We start from the raw sequence: 18214 nt of genomic DNA on the forward strand, positions 1-18214 counted from the left end.
ATCTCCTTCGCCTCGAGCCTTTCCAAACTGACCCAGAGCCGGTTCGGTCCAAAATCGGAATTCTGGATGGTCGGATTAAACCCTGGTCGGAATACAGAGATTATTTTGGTCGGAGCAATGGGCAGTCGGACCAATGGGCCTAGAAAAGTCGGATTAATGGGTAGTCGGAGAGATGGGCGGTCGGACTTTTGGGCCGTCGGACTGACGTATGCTCCCCATAGATGAACTTCACGGTGGTGAGGCCTCAGGTTCAAGTGGTAAAGGGACGTACAAATACACTGCCTGTGTATTCCTGGTGTTTTACCTTTAGCTTAACAGTGTGTGTGTGTGTGTGTGTGTGTGTGTGTGTGTGTGTGTGTGTGTGTGTGTGTGTGTTTACTTACTTGCCACATTGCATATCCATTGTTAACAAACTATTAATGTAACTATTCTTGTCCACACATTTTCTTACAGGTCCAATAGCAGTTAACACATTTTAAGCAAATCAGCAATTCACCCAGTAGAAGATGTGTCACATGACTCATGAGATGTTGCCTATCCTCTCATGTCTGCAGTAGTTCATAATTATTCATTTGCCAAATTAATTCAATTCATAAACATATATTATCCATCTATTACGTCAATGCAAATCAATTAAAGTCATCCATTACATCGATTACTACATTTCATCTATTAGATGCAACTGTAGTACACATTACAAAAAATACACCACTCCACTACTACCATCACTACTACACTACTGTAAAAGACAAAATAAGTGTTATACCAAATAATGCAGTTTTTAGCACAGGAGAACCCTGTTTCTTTAGCTGTGATATGCAGTTGGAGTGATCACATTCCCGGCCGGGTATGAAGGGACTTGCATTCATCGAGCCTCATCAGAGCCTGGGCTGCTGGACTGGACCTGCTTATGCTGGACGTGGCCCTCAGCACCATCGTAAACCATCACAGTCTGACAAAACACAACACAGTCACTAATGGTGCCATACAAACTTTAATAAACTAATCTGTTGTTGGCTCCGTCGCACTTCATTGGCAACTTCATGTATTATCACGTAGAAAATAGAATCTTAACAGTGATAAGGGGAAAAGATTTACTGTTTCCAGACTGTGAAACTCCAGCTTCTCAGTCTTGTACGAAGAACAGGAAAGGTCATGTGCTCAAGTCCATATTACATTGTCTCCTTCGTGGAAAGTGAGAGAATAGGTGGTGGATCGTATATCTGAATGAAAAACATACCTGCTTGAAGCCAGCCTGAATCTTGTTATATTATGTTTCCATAAAGACAGAAAAAATAAAGAAAAGTCAAGACACAACCTTCAAACATCACTACATTGCTGAGTAAAAATATCAGTCAGCTTATAAATGTGACAAAATATAAAAAAGAATTCAGCCTTAACTGAGATAAGCTGTCACTTTCCTCTCACCTCCCGAGATGCAAAGCGGCATCGATAGTGGAGATCTTTTCCTCGTCTTCTGTCTCACCTCAGTCAACAGTGTTAGCAGGCGCAGGCCTGACCTGCAGCGCCGACATTAATCCTGCAACACACATTCAAGGACAGCACGCTAAAGCTGTTCCATATGGAGTGAGACGTTAATGTTAGTTTCACAAAGTGAGCTCACAAACTTCTGTACATGGTATAAAACAGAAAAGCATCACAAGAGTCTTTTTTTCACCAGGTTAGTTTGTTCCAAAGAGTAGACTGTTAATGATTTGTTTGTTTGTTTTTGAAAGACATTTTTAATTTTTGTATTTCTATTAGAAAACTTTGAGTAAACTAAAAATGTTCTCCTACAAATGAGGAAACAAAGATGCTCTAACATTTGCTGTTAGTTGTGACTCATTAAAAATAATGAATTTGGTTCAACACATCTACTAATTATACCATGAAAAGCACAAGAATAATAACAGTGTGAGAATATTAAGTCAAACACATCAGGATCCACAATGTCCATCATTAGTGTAAAGGAATGTCTCATTTGTTGCGTTCAAAGACTTCTGACCTTCTGAAGGGACTTTTAAAAACACAACTATCATTAAAGAGCAGGTGTTTCTCTCTGTAATGAAAAAATAAGTATGTCTTAATTCTAGTCAATAAACATTAAATATGAAAAATAACACATTATGTGATGACGTTTACATGCTTAAATAAAGCAAGAAAGGAACTTCAAGCAATATAATGTACTTCATTTTATATCTGTTCAACAATTATGTGATTGTATGCAGAAATGTGCAAAAATGGGAAACTATAACCAAAATCTACTTAAATGTAATTTCTCTTACCTATAGTCAGATATAGTCAGTCAACTCACATGTCAGCCAATCCAAAGCCCCCGTCTCCTCAGCTAGTAAATCAACAATGCTATCACATTGATCCAGTTAGCATCTGTTAGCTAGAGCAACAATGTCAAAGTAATTCTGAATCAGATATCTAGCAGCTGCTGTACATAAACAACACCAACATCTCCTTTCATTGGTTTAGCTTTAAAACGCTGCACATGCTAGCATGCTAACAGGTTGGAATCCTCGTCATCGTTCAAATACGGTGAACCAAAACACTAGAACATGTATCCTGGTGAGTCCTGACTGAATAGGCTCTAGTTCACAGTTCTGTGTGAGCTCTACATTTACATTAAGGGCATTAGCAGACGCTTTTGTCCAAAGCAACTTACAATAAACTTGTCGAAAGAAAGAGCGCAAAAACAGAAACAAGTGTAAAGTCTTTGTCTGAGTAAAGTAGTAGCTGTTCAGAAAGTATACCTTAAGTACAACTGTGCTATGATCAAAGTGCTACAGGTAAGAACATTAGAAGTGTTTTTTTTGGGGGGGGGGGGGGTTGTTAGTGAGTCATGCTATGTAGAGTTGAGGTGAGTCTGAACAGGTGATTTTTGAGCCTTTTTCGGAACCAGAACGGACCAGAACAGAGAAGAGTCTGGACTTTGCTGAGCGACATTTGTTTGATTTCAGCGATGGTGGTACCAGCCGGCCAGCTGAAGTAGAGGAGCGAAGTGCTCGCTTCGGGGCATGAGGTTTGACCAGTGTTTGAAGGTAGATGGGTGCCGTTCCATTGATGGCCCTGAAGGCCAGTGTCATCGTCTTGAATTGGATGCGTGCTGCAACAGGGAGCCAGTGGAGTTCACGGAGGAGGGGGGTCACATGGGAGAATTTGGGTAGATTGAAGACAGGCGTGCTGCAGCGTTCTGGATACGCTGCAGTGGTTTAGTTCTAGTTAGTTCTATTCTACCTTCCCAGCTGCTTCTGTTCACCTCTGCTAGATGACAGCACGGGGATCCGGGGTGAAACACGGAGCAGCGGGCGGACGAGCAGGAGCGCTGACTCATGCCGGTGCGGGCCCTTTGGTGGTGCGCAGGGGCGGTGAATCATCTGGAGCCTTATTGAATATTTTCTCCATCTGATGCCATTACCGCCCCAGAGATCATATCTCCCATCTTCAGCACCGGCCCTGAGACTCCAGACGGCGAGAGGCAGACGAGGCAGACCAGGGGCCGAGGCGCCTTTGAGGTAAAACCCAGTGTGCAAGAAGAGAGTGAATGTACAGGAGACGCACCGATATTCTGCTCGGACAAAGACCAAGAAATGGACAGATTGCAGAGAGGAACAATCCGTCTGGATCTGTGGTGGTGTCTGTAATAAAGTGTGTTTTCTTAAAGGTTAAAGGGCCAGAAGCAGCGTGAACAAGAACTATTGACGTTGGTGTTGGATCACTGAGTACAGTATCTGCTGGGAGGGAGTGCGTGGGCCTCTAATCAATGCCGACGGAGTGATCGATACATTATTTGTCGGTGCACAGAAATCCTCCGTTGAGCCTACACACGAAATAAAGATGACAGCCGAGGTTGCATTTACGTCATTTCTAGTTTTATTAGAAATGGATCACATTTCAACCCAAGCAGTACGCTTTTTGTCTTTTTTAGCTTTCAATGTGCCATGCATACAAAATCAGAATCAAAGTGTCCATCGGTTAGTGCCCAATAAACTTGATATTTGTAAGGGGTATATATCAAATTCTTTTTCCTGTGCAATTAGTATTCACAGATATGTACATTCAAATTAGTCAGCCTCGAATATCAAGCATCCTTGCGAAAAGAAACCAACATTAAAAGTAAAAAGTTACAAAAACTTCAAATGAAACAATATATTTCTCTTTTAAAATATAATTAATAACTATTCGGCTAACATGAGTTAAATTATGATTGCTTCATTTTTAACCGTAGGCACATCGTAGATAGGTGAGGCGTCGCAGAAGCCAAATGGAGGCCATGTATCTCTTCCTCTCTCCTCACTGCAGCTGATGTTTGTGTAAACAAAACCACCGAGCTAGTCTACGGTCCTTGGAGGGACCATTTCAAAAAAGTAAAAGTAGAAAATAAAAAATAACAGAACAAAGTCTGAAGGTTTCCTCTGTTGCAGCTTCTCGTCGGGTAAGCTATCTGATATGTGACAAAACGGAGAAGGAGCTCGACCAGGAGCTCCTCCAGAGATGTTTCATGGCTCACAATGATTGGTTTCTTTGGTATAAACCACCATGACTTCCTACAACTAAAACAATCGCTTCATCTGAAATGAACACATTAATGATTGGAAAAAAACCTCCCGTCAACTTTAAAACTTCTGATTAAATGTGTCGACACAGAACTTGGTGAAGGTGAACGTACACGGCTGATCTCTGTGGAAGTGGCTACAGGTGGATCTCAGCTCAGATAATGTGGGTTCAGTGTTGTGTGATTGAAAGTCACATTAAACTAGTGAGGAAGCGTCGCGCAGATAATCTGATTCTAAGAGGTCATTCAGTATCGCACGATTCACCGTTCTCGGCTTACAAAATACGAGTTGGTGAATAAGTGGGAGAATGTCTCTATTCTACAGTCATTTTTGTGTTTATCGGCATGGCAACTTCAGTTCTGAACGACGGCGGTCGATCAGGTGATGTGAAGGACAGGCTGTGTATCAGTGGGAATCAGCAGTGTTTGCTGTCATAGATATTTGTGTCACAATGCCAGTATTCTTGCATTCATTACCACACACAAGGTACAGGGGACGTGAGTGCGATTCACTAGAAATAAGAGAAATAAATCAGGACTCTCATGAAGTGTTTAACGTTATACATTAGATCAAATAAAAATAATTAATAAATAAATCCGTGGATAAAACTGAAGGTCTTTAAGAGATTCAAGATTTCTCAATGACTTTTCTGTTGTTGTTTTGCCGTTATTCATTTTCACCATCATTTGACATCATAATGGTCTTTCGTTCATTCACGGGTTAATGGAGTGAAAACACTTCCGACACATTGGTAGAATAACATGGAGGAATGCATTGCAATAGTATATTATCACAGTTTTCCCTCAGCTGTAATGTTAATTTTCATCCTATGCAACGACTATGGCTGTGTGAGTATCATCTTAATCCTGTTCCGCCCAAGTGGGTCCTCGTGCACATCGTGACAGATCATGTACACGTTTTGGATATCTGTGATGATATACTGACTCTTCCCTTCAACAGGAGCCCTAAAAAGTACCATCGTCTATTTCTGTGGTCTGAAAAGGAAAGAAAGTAAATAGGGAAGGAGGAAGGAGAGAGGGTGGAGATCAAATGAAATAAGGAGGAAACGAAGGAAGGACTGGAATGAGCTAGTAGGTCAGTACTTTCTCCCTGTGGTGAATAATGAGACTCCACTGTCCTGGACAGTATTTTTAGGATGCTCTACATGTCCACTGAGACATGCAAGTCACCATGGTGACCTGTTTTCCCCATGATCAACTATGTAACCCGGTGTGGCTGCTGTTTAGGAGGAACATAGGCAGGAAAAACATAAAAGGAATACACTTGACTTCCCTTGAAGGTCGTGAATTTGGCACACTTCATGTCCTTTAGCACGGCACCGTCAAGTAAAAACATAAAAAAAAGAAAAGAGAGACCCCGCAATTGTTCCTGTTCCAGTGAATGCACATGCTGATATACCGGTTTAACCTAAGGCAAAAAGGATTGTGAGTAAGTGTGGAAAGTGCTCTTTGAGTCGCCCCTCCACAGCTCCGGTCCAGAGTGCTGCTACCGGAGGAGGGGGTCCTTTCAGGAGGAAAGCACTGGAGGCTCGGGGAGCTTTTTCTCCCTCACCTCTCCGTTCCTTGTCCAAAGTGAAACAGCCGAGTCGGGGGGCGTCCCCTTCTGGTCGTTCTCCTCCTTTCTCTCAGTGGATCTCTCAAGGGGACATGTTGAGTAGCTTAGTAGATTTATTGGGGTAGTTGATAGCCAGGCTGATGGCAGCGATGTTCTTCAGAGCCTATATGATGAAAAAAAAAAGAAAAGAAAAATTAAATCCAGTGCAGAGAGAGAAAACCAAGCGGTGCTGCTTCACCTGTACTCTGCATGTTGACTGACGATAAAGAGGCAAACTGAAGGTGACTAAACTGATGAATCAAGGGCTTTTAAGCAGTCGCCTTATTAAATGATTTTTAAAAAGTGATTTACCAATTCAACTACCCTCAGTGCTTTTGTTCCCTGCTGCCTGCAGGTTGCAGATATCAGGAAGTGGATTGTTGTTTTTCTATCTTGGTCCACAACACGACAACTACTAAGAAGATTGGGAGTAAATCTGGTGTGTTTGTTCCAGGAGTGAATTCTTCTGATGTTTTGTAACTATGGTGAGTGCCACTATCAGGTCAAACTATCAGGCCTTTAATTAAAACTTTAGTCTAAGACCATTCATCTGAAAAAGTAGAGATTTAAATTGGGCTCCCGAGCCAATAACCACTAAACACGATTATGAGAAATCATGGAAATACTGCCAACTCTACTGTTGGATGGAATTCAGGGATAGATTGATGATTTCATTTTCATTTTAACAGGCTGCTGCACCTGTCGCATTCTACCTTGTGGGAGATTCACAATACGTTTTCAACACCAAGTGCATGATAATAGTTTGGGTTTCTTGGTGGCAGCAGAATAAGCTGTGCACCACAACATGCACACGCTTTTAAAGCAAGCAGTTGCCATTTTACACATTCAGCAGACACGGAGGATTAGCATTCATCTGAAGTCTTGTTTCGGTCCACCTGATGAATGCAAGCTTAATGCTTAATCCCAATGTCCTTCTTAAAACCTCAAACCCTGAACCCTCTGGGACTGCAGCGGCTTGAAATGGCATAAATACAAATGGTACAAAACACAAAACATGGTATCTTTTCTATGTCTTCCAGGCCCTTGTTATGCCAGATGAGAGGTAATACTTAAATAATCTATTTACTTTCTTTATGTAAAACAGCTTCAATAAGCAAAATTAAATTAAATGGCTGATAAATAGGCCAGGTGTTTAATATAGCCCATTCCTCTGATTTCCAGTGTTTTATGTTCCATATTAAATCCTTGATGTAAATGTTTCTGTGTAAAGGCAACATGCCAAAATATCTCCAGGCTTGTTTAACATCACAACGGTCCGATTTGCGGGTAATTCACTCTCAGAGACGCAGACTTACTGCAAGTCTTCATAAAAGGGCTCAAAATGTCTGTGAAAGAGCCCTCAAGCACTGGATGACTTGGCAGTGAGACAGCCCTAAACCCTCAGACTTAACATCAAAGTCTGTGAGTGTGGACATTGGGTTTGGGCCCAACACTGACTCTTCCTGCTATCTAGCTGTTAGCTAGTGGCTAACTTAGCTGTTTGGTGCTGGGCATGTAGCTTCTGGTGGGTTTACAAGCTTGTTTGCTGAAGACTGCTGCTGCCTCGGAGCTGAGAAATCCACCCCAGCTCCCGGCGACGCCCCGACACACAGCAGTGCATGCTAATTTAGCTCTCCACCTGATCTGATGGTTCAGTAGGTAATTCCTCTGCAAATGTCATATAAAATACAGCTATCTTGCATGGTTTTTCATGTTTAATTGAGTGAATAACAGGATGAAAGGAGACGCATGCTGGAGGAGTGATGCTCTGAACACTGTGCAACTGTGTGTTGTGGTTTGCTAAACTCACCAAAAATAACTCAAAGAGAGCTTGAAGTTTATGTCGTCTCTAGAGAGCGAACTTCTTTTGTTTTTGAACATTTTTCCAACCCTTTGAAAGTAAACCTCGGCCAATTTACTTGTGGACTTTGCACCGTTGTTGTGATAATAGTGAGGACTGCTGCCAAGTCATCTACAGTTTTGTTTTCAACCTGACAGGTATTAGGTAACTGCCCAACAGGACCGCCCACATTGTTTTTTTCACCAGCCCGTATCCTCTGCTCCTTTTAACTGCCTTCCTGCTCCTCTGTGGTATTACAGCGTCCACAGTGCCGAGAGCGCTGTGGCTCGCTGTGCCACAAATTCTAATGGACAGTAATTACCAGATACATTAGTCCTGAGTGCGGCCCACACATATTCAAACAATAGGAGGGAGGCGCAGAGGGGTCTGCTGGGTGTCAACAGCTTGGTGATTCACGAGCAAAAGAGACTCCAGCGGCGAGCTGACTCACAGCGACTGAAGACTGTTCAACCAACGGGGCCGCGTGGTGAAGACAGAGAGTTGCATAATGTTACAAACACTAAAGGGTGCACGGACAACTTCTTTGAGCTCCTGTCATCCACATCAGGCAGCGGTGCCAACTGAAAGCATCAAAGATGACCTGCGAGAGCCTGGCTGAAGGCAACACTTTGAATGTATAAAGGCAGAGATGTGAAGAGTCATCAGTGATTATTATGAAGAATGGTGACGCACCCATACCTGCTCTTTGGGGAACGGCTCATATCGGTGTCTAATGAATAAGCTCACCATGAGGCACCATTCTTTTACATGTAAGGCAACAGCAGGCTTGACCTACTATTGCTTGGCTACTTTTGGAAAACAAATGTAACAAAAAAATACATACATGCAAATATACTTAATTGTTATTAAAATAATAAATCGTATACCAGCAACTTGGCAGAAAAATATTATTACAGGATTTACAATATATTACAATATATAAACATAGAATTGAATTATAGAGATCAATCCGATACCCGATCCAGCTGTTTGAGTCAGTAGCAGCCCAATATCTGACATCGGTGCATCCCTAATTAACAGAAAAAGGTTGAGGTCTTACCATTGCAGTGTGATTGCGGAGCTGCTCATCAGTGGTCATGGCTAACAAGTACTCCTGGAGGATGCCCTGCGCCTGGAACACACATACCAAAAGCTATTAGCAAGCCATGTTTCCAAACGCAGCTCGCAGAGAAGCACAGATAACCTCACAGGCCGGTCCGTCATTAATAAAAGGAATTTCCTGAGACACACTGCCCTAAGAGGTTACATAAGGGATGAATTCAGTGATAAATGAGGCCTGGTTCCCTGACCACTCTTCATCTCCATCACTGCATCAAATTGAACTGTGGAATGTTGGAACAGTCAATCACAATTATAAACAAACTAAAGAGCGCTTCCAATAAAGCCCCACAGCAGAGGCATACCTCTGGTTCACAAGCACCAGGAGTTGGGGAACACAGATAAGACTACATAGGGGCTAAATGGGCTGAGACCGGCCAAATGGAGCTTTTACAGAGCTGGAGACACAGTCCAGAACCCTGGTCCACCATCCATCTCGCAGCACCCCGACTGTTTATGCTGGGGAACATCCTAGGACCATTTGTACAGTCAGTAGTGCATGACATACCGTTTTGATTCCTAAATATAACGTGGACTTCCTGGGGTAGAGAGTACGCCGAATCTCAGTGGAACTGGCCGTGAACTCCGATGCTGGAATGTGAACAGCACCGGCTACTAAAACTTTAAAATAAGCCGGCTCTGGGCTCAGTCCTAATATGGACACAGAGGACTCCGGGATGTGTCCACTCATTAGCTTCCCATGATTATGGAGCCGCAGCTAAGCTCATACGTCAACATGAAAGGGAGGCCCGCCAACCTTCCCACACGAGTTTACCACACACTACTCCTTACTTTATAGGAGGAGGATGAAGGATGGGGCCCTGTGTTGTAGGTAGAGCACCGATGCTGACAGCTGAAGAAGGTTTTCCAATATTTATGTCCATTTTAGGATGGAGTTTAAAGAAGGACTTTCCCCCTCTATATTAGCCTCGGAACAGTCCTGCCTCCTTATAAAAGCCTCTCAACAAATTCCTGGAAATGAGAATACACTTGGTCTAGATGGTGCATACCCACAGACACTACATGATCTAGAGTTGTCGTCTGTCTCACCAAGTTTCGAGTCACATTCAATGGCTTCATTCAGCTTCAACTGACGCTTTTTTTAAATGTTCATGTAATACTTTGAACCACTTCCTGAACAACAACAACCACCGACTGTGACAGCCGCCACAAGAGGTGGCCAGTGTGTGTGTGAGTTATACACCTCAACATGGGGTATTTCCCTGTTTTATCATCAGAAGAACGCTAATAAACAACCGCTGTGCATGCCTTCACCACAAACAACTCCATCCATACATCTCCGTGAGCTGGAGGTGACCAACCACAACATTTGTGATTCGTTGATGAAAGACGGGTCATGCTCTCGTGATGATGCCCTGCTGGATGGAGACGCTAAGACGTGCCACACGCCTCTATCACTGCTGATACGACACTGGAGATTCCATGAAGGGCATCCCAGACAAGACTGCTGTGTACTGCTACTGCCCCCTGGTGTTTGTCTGCACGTACAGCTCAGCTTAAGCAAACCCGCCGTCCCTCGTATGAAGCAGCATTCGGTCAGCGCAGATGGCAGCACAGTATGCATCCTAATGACAAGCCGACTGATGTAATTTTATTGTCAGGTCAGGAGCCTCGGGCCTCACCAAACAGGAAAGCTTTCTCGGGGCTGTCCGCTTCGATCACATTTACAGATGGGAGACTCCCATGCTCCCGTGCTCATAATCCTTGAGAATTCTCTTAATCAATAATTCAAGACGATTGAGAGCGAGGCAGAGAGAGCCCATACGCATCGCAAAATGGATGGCATCTATTCTTCTCCCAAGCAGTCTGGAGGGAGTTATTGTGGCACTGCGCTGTCTGGCAGATGGCCGGGCCGGGCTTTGGCCCCGAGCCCGGCGCAGAACAGGTGGGTGGAGGAAGAGCATGCTCATCTCACAGAGAGGCAGATATAGACAGTGACAGGGGGAAGACAAAGGTTGAGTCATTTCTACTCTCACCATTTCAATCAAACTTAATGAAGAAAAAGAAAAGCAGTGACAGGTCGTCTTAAAGGATGTACACTAAAAACTGTTTCTACTAGCCATGTTGACTCTCTATGTTCAGAGGCAGAGACAATAATGCTGTCATCACAGCAAACACAACTAAACAAACACCTAAAATGTCCCATAGCCACACCTCCACGTTTAACCCCAACACCTCCACCACACTAGACGAGGTGTGTGCTTGTGTGTCGCTCACAATGGCCCGCGCCTCTGCGATGAAGAAGAGTTCAGTGAGGGCTCTGTGAAGAGGCAGCAGCACGGTGATACTGGTGGGATCCTGGCTCAGGCTGTTTTCCATAGTCATGAAGAGCTGCCACAGAGGTCGCAGCAGCGTCAGCTCACAGGCCCTGGAGGACAAACAAATCAATCGTTAGATGAACAAACACATGAACACGGGCAGAACAGGATGATAAAGAGTTACGTTGTAGGAAAAACACAAAGCCCTGGCTGAAAAAAAAACAAAGAGTCCAACTTCATATCTATCATGACTTAAAAGTGCATCTTGTAAAGTACAACTACCTTAAACAGAGCCAAACATGACTGCTCAGACATGATGTAAGTAAGGCTACAGATCACCAAAAAATGTATTTATGTTTGTTATCATAAATGTAGGTTACTTGAATATTCACTTCACCCTCTGATGTCTCCAGCAATTCAAATCCTGAACAATTTGCTAAGAGAAGTTCACAAACTAGATTAAACCAAAGAACAAGACATAGTATAACTACATATTATAATCAATATATAGTAATGAAAATGTCAGTGTATGATAATGCTATGAGCCAACAGGTTCCAGGACACTATATTTTCACATGATTTAATTGAATACTTTGCCTGAAAGAGTTGGAAAAAAAAGAAGAAGAAAAAAAAGAGAAATCATGAGAAGGGTTCATAAATTAATAATTGATATACAGACTGGATACACACTGGAGTCCATCATGTTTGCATATGCTTTATACAGCCTATTGTAAAATCAGTGATATAAAGATGACATTTAGCCTTCTACTTATCATTTATTCAATTTATTTTTTCAGTGTTAATAGAGAGCCGCTTGTTTCTGTGTGAAGTAACATTAAGACAAAAATTGTAATGAATTGTAACGTGCGAGGTCATAGTGACCAGGTGGTTGCTCTGCACATATGCAAATGTTTAAACACATCCGTTGCCTAATTTCCGTGGTGACTACCAGGACATGACGGATTTGTGAAGGCTTTTATCTTTTATGCAAACCATGTGTGGAGTCGTGCAGCTCTGGGCAAAATACACTGCCGACTGAGGTCATCAGATTTCACTGATGACAGAAAAAGTGTGAGAAGAATTGAAGAGAATTGGAAGGAAAGAGATAGAAATGTATAAGCAAGGCTGGACTTACGTCTGGGACGGACACTGCAGGAGGCGGAGCAACAAGTGAATGGCTTTGAGTCGCTGGTTCCCAGTCTGGCGACAGGCCACGCCCACCTGCCACTCCCAGATGTCAGCCAGTGGCAGGTGACTGAGCACTTGTTCATCTGCCAACATTTGCTTCAGTATCTCAAAACCTTTAGAGACAAGTGAAAGTGCAGGAAAGGTTAACCAACGTGAGGATTTTATTTGGTAGTTTGCAAAGTTGCCAAATGAAGCAGGTTTGCACAACATATTAGGAAAAGGAGAGTGAAGTACCGGTCTGGAAACGTCCTCTGTGGCCTCCTGCGACTGTGAACTTGTAGCCCCACTCTGTGTTACTCATGTCTGACATAAACCTGTAGTACAAGGTATCACCTGAGAGAAACGGGCACACAACACACATACATGTTACTAATATAGTCAAACTATGTGAAGGGTGAACACAGAGCAGAAAAGGAATTAACAACTTTTTCCAAAATATTTCTCACCAGGAATCTCAAAATCGGACCATTTCTGAGGGGAGCCACTGAAGTTGTGGACGTCTTGGAGGAAATCACTGCTGCTGGACATGATGAGCTCATCACAACCTTCCTCTGTGTAGCAGCGGGCGTCAAATTTGACTGACAGGTAAATGGCCCCTGGGATGTGCACCTTATCCTTCAGAGAGAAAAGAGGCACACCATAGATTCGTCAAAATTAATTGAGAATCAGACATGCCCTGCTTCAAATAAGGATCTGTACTAACAGCCAACTCTATTGTAGAGTCTGCTTTAGTTAAATATACATGTTGACCAGCTGAACAGTTAAAACTATAGATTAGAAGTGGATGTCGTCATGGTAACGTCATCCATTGGTTTGTGGACTCTGGTTTGCCTCTAGTTTGGCATTTTGACCGTCGCCTTATGGAGTTTTTGCAACCAGTGAAGGAAGTGACCATATTTGGACTGTCTGGAGCGACGGGTGGATCTGGTGAACACAAGCAGTAGAGCGGCACCCTGAGCAGCAACCTTACTGGATCTGGATCCAGCTGGATTCTGGCGTAAAGCTGATAATAATGTTAGCTGCAGAGTTGACCTTGACATATGAAGCTAAGTGTTAAAGTCATCTTAGTAGTAATTACATTGATAGCGCCAGTAACAACAGTAGAGACCTGTAAATCACAAGGTAGCCCCGCCCTAAAGCATCCACTGCTTTCTGGTCTATTTGACTCTAAATGGACCATAATGAACATCATGCTGTATTAAAGAAGACTTTAAACCAGAAAATGAGACCACAAAGTCATGTTTACAATGTTTACTGAGGGTAATAAGGGTTGCCCCCTGATGGCCAGCAGAGAGAATGCAAGTTAAAGGCACCTCTTTGGCTTCACTTTTCAGAACAGTATGTTGCCCCCTGGTTAAAACTGTGAATATGACATGACAAATGAGGAAATATAGAACTTCTTGAAAACAGATGCTGTAATTGATGATAAAAAAGAAACACTTTTTTCATTTTACGAACCTCAAAGTTGGTGTTGTTTTCATATGGGTGTTTGGACTCCCTGATCTGCACAGCCATACCTGGCTCCTCCATGAACTGGCACGCTGTGAGGGACAGACTGCAGAGCATACTCTGGCCGCAACCCTTCAACACCCTCCGGAGGATCTGATAATTAATGGATTATTACATCACATTAATCCACATAACACCTCAAACACATTGTACGTGGAAATCGCATCACAAACTACACACTCTCCTCCCTGCTCACCTTCTCCCAGAGCAGTCTCTCCTCCAGCTGCATTAACATGTCCAGGATGTAGGCCATGTGTGAGGCCCCGTTCAGTTCCAGGGCCTCCTCGCTCAGCGCCGCCTCTGAGGGCCAGTCGGCCAGCAGCGAGGCCAGCACATGGCGTGCGTAAAGCGTGGCGATGGCCTGGTTGACCTTCACCAGGTATTGACGAACTGCCCGATTGCTTCGCACATCCAGTTCCTTGTGCAAGAGAGCTGAACTTTTGGTGCGCCTCTGTTTGGCGTAGCTGAGCTGCAAGTCGCTCTCTGAATTTGTGATGAGCTTCTGGGCCACTACGTTGATCTCCTCTGTGGCCTTTTCACAGTGACTGGGTTTAGACTGTGGGAGGAAGGCCATGATGGGGATATCTCAGATTTTTGACATATGAAAAGAAAACCTCAAAACCTCAAATCACCTCAAAACTTTTTCTCTCACCTCATCTTATCATAGATGAATATGTTAATATTGATATTGTGCCAAACAGACATGTCTGAATAGTGCTTTGTGACCTCTGTGTAATTATACATTATAGGTTGAATTTGGGTAACTGGGAGGAGACAGTCAGTCAGTAACAGTATTACTCGCTTTCAAATTTGTGTGAGTAACATAAGATGATTTTTCACTTTGAATTAATTGTATTGACTTGGAAACAGACACAACCTCATACGTACATATAACACAAGACATTAAAAAACTCACCACGCATGACACCACAATCATATCCGTGTCCACAGCCTTGGTGTTCCTCTCCTCAGAGCGAGGCCGCCTCGACGGTTGCCACTTCTGAGCCAGCGTCCGTATTGTCTCATCTGTTTTTATCTCTTCTCCGTCAAATCTGAAAATACCACAAAGGCACAACACTAACTGAGACGCAGTATGAGATTGTGAAGTATGACCTTCACTGCAGTGGGTCGTATACAGACGGTAAATTAAAACGAAATTCTCTGCTGACCTCTTCTGCACCTCCAGGAAGAAGGAGTCAGTTCTCTTCATCTGCAACTCATACATGGCTCGCAGGATGGGCAGGGGGGCGTTTAAGGCATCGTGGGTGATCTGCGTTGGAAAAAAAGTAAAAGAAGCTACTTCAGATGACATCATTCCAAATTCTTCATTATAAATACTGTTATACGAATAGAATCCCTCATCACCTGGAAGCAAATCTTCGTCTCCTCGTCGAGACCGTCTAAGGGGTCTGGTTTGCTGACGTCGGTGTCGTCGGCGCAGCAGCTGGAGTGGTCGGAGTCGTGCTCCTTTTCCTGCTCTCTTTGGTCTCGCTCTGGGTCCTGGGCCATGGAGTGAATCTCCCTCTTGGAGGAGTAGAGCATGATGGAGAGAATCTCGAGGTCTCGCAGCAACCACAGCTTGCTGAAGCCTGTCCCTTTGCTGCATTTCCTCACCAGCAGCTGGGTCAGTCCTGACTGCTGGATGTCCTCCTGAGCTTGCTCCACTCCATGTTTCTACACAAGAGGACACAACAGGATGAGAAAACCACCTCGGGAAGAATTTTATATGATCTACCAGTATCATATCAGATTTTCTCCACTATTGTCGATTCCAATAGGTCATGACAGCTACCTTCAGTGTATTGTAGAGGCCTTTGAGGGCCAAGGAAAGAACCCAAGATGCCTCCACAGCATCAGGAGAGCCATTGTCTTGGCTGGACAGCAGTAGGTGGCTGATGATAGCGGTGAAGTTGATCAGGTAGCGACTGAGCAGGGTCTTAGTCTTAGGGGAGCTCTGGTCCTCCGCCTGCCCTGGGAGACCGGCTGCAGTGGAATCCTGAGACTGGATGAGTTGGTAGTCCTTCACTAGAAAGAGGATAGAACACACAGAGGGTTAATCCCACATCTAATTCTCGAAACTGGCAAAGTTCTTAGAGCGAAGTGCACCAACCTGTTTTCCTCTTGCGTGTCTTCACATCCACCACTGCGGCATGGTTCTTCTCTGTGAAGTGTTTGAGCAAGATCATGTTGTGCTGTTCATTGGCGTTGTCGATAAACACCGTCTGGGTGCCGACACACAGCACCTGGCAGACACACAGAGGAGTCACAGGTGAGTTTAGAAAGTCAGGGAGCATGTGGTCAACGCGATGCAGCTGTACGACTTTTTACCCACCTCGGGGAAGCCCACCAGCACCAGCAGCGTGAAGAGATTGGTGCGTTTGAGAGTTTGTGGCAGCTGCTGAATACAGTGGTCAGTGAAGGCAGCGATCACTGTGCTCCAATCAGGACAAGCATTCAGACTGTGTAAAATATCTGCCACTGTGCACGCCCAGTCCAGGCCAATACGACTGCAACAGAGGAACAGAAGCGATATGATTATTCACATCTTTAAATAAAAACGACAGCTGAGCGGTGGCAAATATTTATGTTAATTTGTCAGGCGTAAGATCTCAAGTGTGTGATTCAGGGATCAGCACCTCAGATCGACATCTGTTAGTTCAGTAGTAGTAGTTATTACACTATGGGGAACTTAATATGTAAAACACTAAACCATGGATACCAAAAAGAAAAGCAATTCACTAAGCTATGACTTGATCAAAGGGAGAATTTTAGTTTAGTATTATTAAATGCTATAAAGATTATTGAAGATGGATATTCAACATCATGACTACACAAAGATCGGTTTAGTAGTAAAAACCAAACAGTTGCTTCAACAACTTTGATAATGAAAAACATTTGGACCTACTTTGTAAAAATTAATTAAAAATATATATATAATTCATTTAAAAAAACAACATTCTTATTTCTACATTTGCTTTTGTCAGGGTAGGGAAATATCTCACATGGCTAAAATCCATGCAGACTTGCCATTAATATAAACAGCTGCAGGTGTCATGAAAGAAAAATGTATAGAATAAAAAACATTCCGTGGTATTATCACGTTTTCTTTTTTTTTACCTGTCTAGACAGACGGCCCCGAGGCTGAATAGCAGCTGGATGGTCTTCCAGCCGTGGGTGTCCATACTGGCTGCCTCTCCTTGTGTTAGCAAGTCATATTTGTCAGCCAGAGCTTCTGTGACGGCAGTGTCGGCCTCCATTGGAGGGATTCGCAGCAGCAGCTGTCCCAGCAGTCCCAGGGTGAGGTGGAAGGTCTCGTTCAGAGAGCCAGCATTGGAAATGACTGCCCTGAAGAGCTTGGGCAGGATGGAGTTCAGACTGGGCAGAGACAGGGTGCTGCCCTGAGGACAAGAGAGATGATAGAAATGTTATCTGTAGATTCATGGAAAGCATGCTGAATCTATAACGTGAATAGTGAACAGTTCAGGAACAGAAGTGCATTGTGGGTACACAATTATTTAGTGTAAACTGGAAAGAGCTTGCCCTGCTTTGTCCAAAGGTATCAAAACCTGCCAAGCATCACCTCAAAAGCTCATGAATTAAAATAATTAATCGTTGACATATTTTGACATATTGATTTATAATTATATCAATAATAATAACAAAACATTATTGTATTGTAAGTATTGTTATAATTTATTTTATCTTGTTTGTTTCTCTACAAAAAAACTAAGTAGAAATGACATGTTGTGGTTTTCTGGGGGTTTATGTGAGGGACTATTTCTTGGCTGGGAGTAGCGACTTCCTTGAACCAGCTCTAGGTAGGAATTGTATTATTTTATTATTTATTCATTTAAAAATGAATAATAATACATTTTCTGGGCGTTGCATAGAATCTCAACCCTAAAAACTGGTGTTCACGTTTCACGTACTGGTTTGGCTGGTGGCAGCATGGCTGCTAGTAGTCCCAGGATCCTCTCTCTGGAGCACTCTGAAAACACATGCTCCTGAAGGGGAACCTGGGGCAGCCTCTCATCAGTCTGCTTGACGGCGTCAGATGCTTGAGAGTTGACCGTCCCTGGACCAGACCCTGAAGCTGAAAA

At 43.4% G+C, this 18214-nt stretch overlaps 1 protein-coding gene across 1 annotated transcript in view; it reads right to left on the reverse strand.

Annotated features, from left to right (window-relative positions):
* Window positions 1–3859: 3859 nt before the first annotated feature.
* zzef1 (zinc finger, ZZ-type with EF hand domain 1) overlaps window positions 3860–18214 on the reverse strand; it is a 30789-nt gene continuing 16434 nt past the window's right edge. Inside the window, exons 39-54 of the mRNA XM_084029659.1 lie at window positions 18044–18207; window positions 17232–17512; window positions 16447–16621; window positions 16225–16357; window positions 15907–16139; window positions 15480–15788; window positions 15284–15384; window positions 15031–15166; window positions 14311–14670; window positions 14064–14207; window positions 13052–13220; window positions 12840–12938; window positions 12553–12718; window positions 11377–11527; window positions 9080–9151; window positions 3860–6303 (exon numbers count right to left, since the gene is read on the reverse strand). Coding sequence (XP_083885785.1) covers window positions 6223–6303; window positions 9080–9151; window positions 11377–11527; window positions 12553–12718; window positions 12840–12938; window positions 13052–13220; window positions 14064–14207; window positions 14311–14670; window positions 15031–15166; window positions 15284–15384; window positions 15480–15788; window positions 15907–16139; window positions 16225–16357; window positions 16447–16621; window positions 17232–17512; window positions 18044–18207 — 2774 coding nt within the window. The 3' untranslated portion in view covers window positions 3860–6222. The remainder of the gene's footprint in view (window positions 6304–9079; window positions 9152–11376; window positions 11528–12552; window positions 12719–12839; window positions 12939–13051; window positions 13221–14063; window positions 14208–14310; window positions 14671–15030; window positions 15167–15283; window positions 15385–15479; window positions 15789–15906; window positions 16140–16224; window positions 16358–16446; window positions 16622–17231; window positions 17513–18043; window positions 18208–18214) is intronic.

The sequence above is a fragment of the Eutrigla gurnardus genome (genome assembly GCF_963514095.1).
Source record: "Eutrigla gurnardus genome assembly, chromosome: 15".
Classification (NCBI taxonomy): Eukaryota; Metazoa; Chordata; class Actinopteri; order Perciformes; family Triglidae; genus Eutrigla; species Eutrigla gurnardus.